A 6,057-nucleotide genomic window follows, 5' to 3' on the forward strand; every position below is an offset into this window, starting at 1 on the left:
AAAATATGAATATATTTCATGGGCTGTTCCCATTGTACCCCACGTCATATGTTTTTTTTAAATAAATGAGGAACACGACGTCATAGAACGATGATGTTAGAATATATGCATTTTACGGTTGTGAATCTGAAAATCATCACAACAAGGAAACGTAAACAAACGATGTGAAAATGTGGTATAAGCCATTTTTTTCCATATTAGACATACATAAAAAAAGAAGATGTGGTATGATTGCCAATGAGACAACTATCCACAAAAGACTAAAATGACACAAAAATTAACAACTATAGGTTCGTTTAAGTTCATCCAAAACTATCTAAATACGTTATTTTAAATAGTTAAAGCATGTCACTAATTCAGTTTGCTCCGTTCTTTTACGCCAATTTAATAGTGCGTTTATATATGGACGGACGCCTAACGGATAAGAACGGACGTCTAACGGACATGAACGAATTGAAAAAAAGTTATCCGTTAGGCGTCCGTTCGAGCTATCCGGTAAGGTGTGACCGAGGCTATAACATGGATAATGTAGACTTCGATTTACAAGTGATGTTGTGATATTTATCAAAGGAACCAGGATTATAATTAAATACGCCACATCAGTGACGCTCACATAAAAAAATTATAAAACCAATATATATATGATATTCATGTCAACACTTAAGTGCTGATTACTGGGCTTGTGATAACCTTCGGGACGAAATGTCCACCAGCAGTGGCATCGACTGTGAGTGTGTTTGCAATGAGTATTTGTTTTTAAGGCATTAATAACGAGGCAATTATAAACTCTTCTATTATTTTATAGGGTACCAATTGATAGAGAACTGAAATGAGATTTGTTCTATTTTTCATGTCATGTCTTTTGACATTCAAATGTGCATCTACAGGTAAACTGAACACTTATAGAATGATGTCAATTTGTTTGTTTGTGTGTGTGGTGTTTGGTTGAAAAATTGTAGACTGACTATGATCAAGAATATGAAGCGAGCCCGACTTGTTAATCTGATATTTGAGCTCTTGGAGTCATACTCCAAAACATAATATGCAATTATCCTTTTTCTTTGGCAAAAATTTGAGATAAAGTAAAATAGCAAGTCAATATATTTTATACGATTTAAAATCTTTATCATGATAATTAATCGGCTTAATGAACAATGTCGCGTACATTCCATTCATTTATCTTTTGAAGTAGGCGTTGTCACGTGACGTTGTTGCACCCTTAATTGACGTCATCAATATTTCGATCAAAAGTTCTATTCATGATATCAACAAATGATTTCGTAATAAAATCAAATTTTTCAATTAAGATATATTTCTCCTCACAAATGTATCTTATAATCAGATAGTTTGGTTATAGGTATTTTTCAACCTGAAAAAAAAGTATCTTCACACATGAACAATTAGTAAATTTAATCGTAAAGAGTACATGCAGTAGCTACAAAGTTTAAACCGTGCGAAATATCAAATAGTAGGTGACATTCTGGAGAGTTTACATTTGAAAAGCAGCTTGTTTGTTCCTACAAATTAGGAAAAAATATGATAACAATTACAAATTTCATCAGGAACATTTATTTGAGTATGAACCGAAAATAATTTAAAAGATAGGACATATGCCTTCTATAGATATGGGAAGATGTGGTATGAGTACCAATGAGACAACTCTCCATCCAAGTAACAATTTATAAAAGTATTAGGTCAAGGTACGGTCTTCAACACGGAGCCTTGGCTCCCATCGAATAGCAAGATATAAAGGGCCCCAACAAGTACTAGTGTTAAACCATTCAAACGGAAAAAACAACGGTCTTATCTATATATTTATATCTATGTTTGGTCTAATGGTTTTTAGATACTCCAATATAACTTTTAAAAAAAGACAAACAGTATAAGAATAAATTACAATGTAACTAATATGAGTATATTTTTCCTTTTTTTTTCTTTTGTGAAAGATGTCGTAAAATTACCTTTAGGAAACATATGCAAACATACAAAACTTGAAAGATATATATTTTTTTCGCAAGACATGTCTTGTATATTGCCTATTATTTTTGAATAATCGATCAATTTATTATATCACATTTATTAATAATTACATTAGATGTACGTTTCATTATGATACTTTATTCTGATTGGCTAACTGCACATCACGTGTTATTCCGTAAGCAATTGCATTGCTCAATAAAACTTTTCATTCATGATAACACGTGGTCCCACAATAAAGTGCACAGGTGAATTAGATAAAACAATAATAAAATTTGTGTTTTCATGATCATTGCTAAAAAAATGTAATTATAAGTATTGAATGCTTTTTTTTTTGTAACTTCATAGGGTTGTAAAAGCGTTGACCGTGCGCACATTTTTAGTATGAAGCGCTTCCGCGCTTCATACAAAATGTACTTCCAAATGAAGTTACAAAAAGAAGCATTCAATTTTTAAATGCATGCATTGTTTCAGTCTGTCACATATTCAACATGCTTTCTTCGTTTTGTGTTTTATCGAGTTTATATAAATGAATGGAATAAGAACACTATATACTTGTCATGCGTCTGAGGTGCTGTTTTCAATTTACTTTCATTAAGAACGTTCAAACTAAAAAATATGAAAGTCCAATATGTATTAGATATATACATGTCATTATAATTAAGTACATGCTAGTAGTTTCAAAATAGAATATACTTTCCACTGCCATACTTAATATTTTTTTGTGCATTTTGTTATGAATGTATTAATTTTATATCGATAGTTTTATTGGTACATGTATGCTATTTTATAGTTGTAGAGCAATGTAGTTCCCCTTATCGTCGAATAGGCAACGGATGTTTTATTATAATAAACGATACTGTTTCTGGTGATGCTGCTTTTGTAAGTTATTTTATGATGAAAAAGAAATAAAAATATCCACAAGGCCAAAATAATGCATTCAAATAAATAACTGTATGCTTAAATTTTTTTTTAGGTATAAATAGATTTCCTCGTTCACTTCAACTAGATATAAATAAATTAAAAAAAATACTTTTTCTTACGTTCCTATATGACTTAATGTTGACTGAAGTATCCTTGCTTGTGACATTTCTACCTATTGTGTCTGTTTGTTTTGTTCAGGCATTGTTGTCAATATGATAGAACTTGATGCGACTGCCATTAAAGTGAGAGGTTTAGCTTTATAAAAACAACTTCAATCCACCATTTTCTACGTAAGAAAATGTCTGTACCAAGTAAAGAATATAACAGTTATTATCCATTCGTTTGATGTGTATTAGGTTTTGATTTTGCTATTTCATTATGGACTTTCCTTTTTAAACTTTCGGTATTTGTGTGATTTACCTTTCCCGTTCATGCACCTGAAGTCGTCTACATACAGTACTAGTACAGGTCAGGAAAATTAATACAACAAAAACGTCAATAGCTGGCGAAATGTCCGGCTCTTTTATGATAAAAATATTTCTCATAAAACCATGTAATACAAAAGTTACAGAAAAGTTTAAACATGCATACAAAATATAGATCAATACATAAATAAAAATATAGATATACATAAATAAAAATATAGATAAATACATAAATACCAAAAAAAATACGAAACTACAAAATATAAAAAAGTGTTGTCCTATCTTTCAGCACCGTCAAACAGATGAAAAGCTTACTTACAATTCCTGATAAACGGATCTTCTCTTGCTGTTATTATTTTTTTAAGAAAATAGATAACGTTTTGAGTAGTGCAATTACAGTTATTTGTCGCCGTTCATTTTTATGTTGCAGGCAAAATGTTTACACCGTGGTGACTACCTGGCAACCTTTGACACCCTAGGTGAAGCGACGTTAATGAAGTTCGGACTCTTAAAAATGAAGACAGGTAAGAGAGCTACCATTTGATTTTTAGGGGGGACTAGGATGAAATTTCAGTAAAAGCAGGACGTGAGTTTTAAGTATCAAAAGGTATGATGGAAACTTTGCTAAAAAAATAACTGCAGGATGACAATTTAAGTAAAAAAAAACGTCAGGATCAACAAAATAAGAGATTGAAACATAAAAAGGCAAGGACAGACATTTCAACTAAAACAGAATGCAGAACAACATTTACATGTTAACCCCTTTAAAAATCAGGTGGTAGCTCCCTAAACTATGATATTATTACTCAAAGAAAATTAGTAATCAATCAAGACATTATAAGGGAAAGTCAATAAAAGCGAACACCCGTATCTCTGTTTTACAAATAACTGAATTGTTTTAAAAAAAGCTCAATACAAACAAAGAAACTCGTAACGGGTAAGAAACTTCAAATTAATGGCATAAAGAAAAAGACGACAGGTGACAAAACATAGACAAGTTTACAAACTACAATATACTTACACAAATGAACCCCATCAGCTGTGTTTTGTGTTATGTAATAGAAAAACAAAGGGTGTGTAGTATCCATATATGGCACAACATCAGTACAAGCACAATGAAAATTACATAGAAATCAAAGGAAGAACGCTTTTGTTGCTTTGCTTCATTTCAAAATCACAGTGAGGTTTCAATATGGTGCCAAAAACTCTTAACCTAAATGTATATTTAGTAAAACGTATAGTAACACCGTCAAATCGGGTCCAGTGCTTTAGATGGCTAGCTATTAACCAGTGACTGATGGAAAAAAGTCGTAAATACTTACGTAGAATCGGCGATAAAGATACGACTCAAAACAAATTAATAAGATCTTATAACTTCCTTCTGACAAAAGACGCCTGAACAATTATCATTGTTCTAAAAGAAAACCATCAGAAAGATAGATAAACAAAAAAGGTGTTTATGCTATGATATCGTAAAAATCAAACAGTTAGCGGTATATCATATAATTTATGTTAAAGTTATGTTAATTTTATTACTACCACTGGGTCGATGCCTCTGCTGGTGGACTATTAGTCCCCGAGGGTATCACCACCCCAGTAGCCAGTACTTCGGTACTGGCATGAAAATACGGATTTTTTGTGTTATTAAAATTTACTGTTACAAAATGATAGAAATTATTATAAATTAAGGAATGTATCTCCCTCATGCAAAGCTCTGATTCCTTTCACGGATTTGGCTTTACTTTTTGGACCTTTTGGATTATAGCTCTTCATCTTTTATATAAGCTTTGGATTTCAAATATTTTGGCCACGAGCATCACTGAAGAGACATGTATTGTCGAAATGCGCATCTGGTGCAAGAAAATTAGTACCGTTAATTTTATTATGTTCTCTGTATTTGTGTTGTATTTTTTTAAAGGTGTACACTATTATGTCGGTGGACGTAACATCAACAGATATACACCTGGCGGTGATTGGAGATGGATTAAGCAGAATGGAGACATGGTCAAGATGACTTACTTTGCTTTTGATAAAGGGGAACCAAATGGATCACTTAGTGCACCACAAGATTGTATGTTTTTCTATGCTAGAAAATACTCGTTCCACTCCGTCTGGTGTGATCATGGTGGCTTACTTGGTGGTTACATTTGCCAAAGACATGTTTGAATGTACAGATTGATCCCCTACTTTATAGAATATTTCAGGCCGGTGAATTTGTAACCAGTTTATTCAAAAACATTAGCTTTTATCTTAATTTATTTCATATTGTATTCAATGATATCAGACAAGACCTTTTGAGTGTGCAGTGCCATTCTTTGTTCGAATTAAAAGTATTTAAACAACTCGGCAGAAGAAGTGTTAAATTAACTCTACCTTTCAGTTTCATAAATAAACTCATCATAGATAGCAGAATTAAACTTTGTATTTATGCACGACGCTCGTTTCTTCTTCAGATGATTCATCAGTGACGCTGAATCCATAAAGTTAAAAAGACTATAAAAACATAACGTGAGTACGGCTACAAAAGGCTCTGACATGGAAAGTATGAAGCAATTTAATTGAGAACAACACTAAAAACATAATTTATAACCAAAAAATAACAAAAAACCATTGTGAGACATGAACCAATGGCAACTTCTAAAGTTCATGCTCCTAACTTGGGATAGGTACATTAAGAATTGGGGGATTTTAACATTTCGTGAACGCTCAACCCTCCCCTAACAAGCTATTA

At 32.0% G+C, this 6,057-nt stretch overlaps 1 protein-coding gene across 1 annotated transcript; it reads left to right on the forward strand.

Moving 5' to 3' along the window:
- Positions 1-767: 767 nt before the first annotated feature.
- On the forward strand, positions 768-5,668 carry LOC139502417 (uncharacterized). Its single transcript, XM_071291869.1, has 4 exons — positions 768-887; positions 2,777-2,859; positions 3,757-3,850; positions 5,245-5,668. The coding sequence occupies exons 1-4, from the start codon at positions 830-832 to the stop codon at positions 5,490-5,492; spliced, it is 483 nt and encodes a 160-aa protein (XP_071147970.1). The 5' UTR covers positions 768-829; the 3' UTR covers positions 5,493-5,668.
- Positions 5,669-6,057: the final 389 nt, after the last annotated feature.

This window comes from Mytilus edulis, chromosome 14 (genome assembly GCF_963676685.1).
Source record: "Mytilus edulis chromosome 14, xbMytEdul2.2, whole genome shotgun sequence".
NCBI lineage: Eukaryota > Metazoa > Mollusca > Bivalvia > Mytilida > Mytilidae > Mytilus > Mytilus edulis.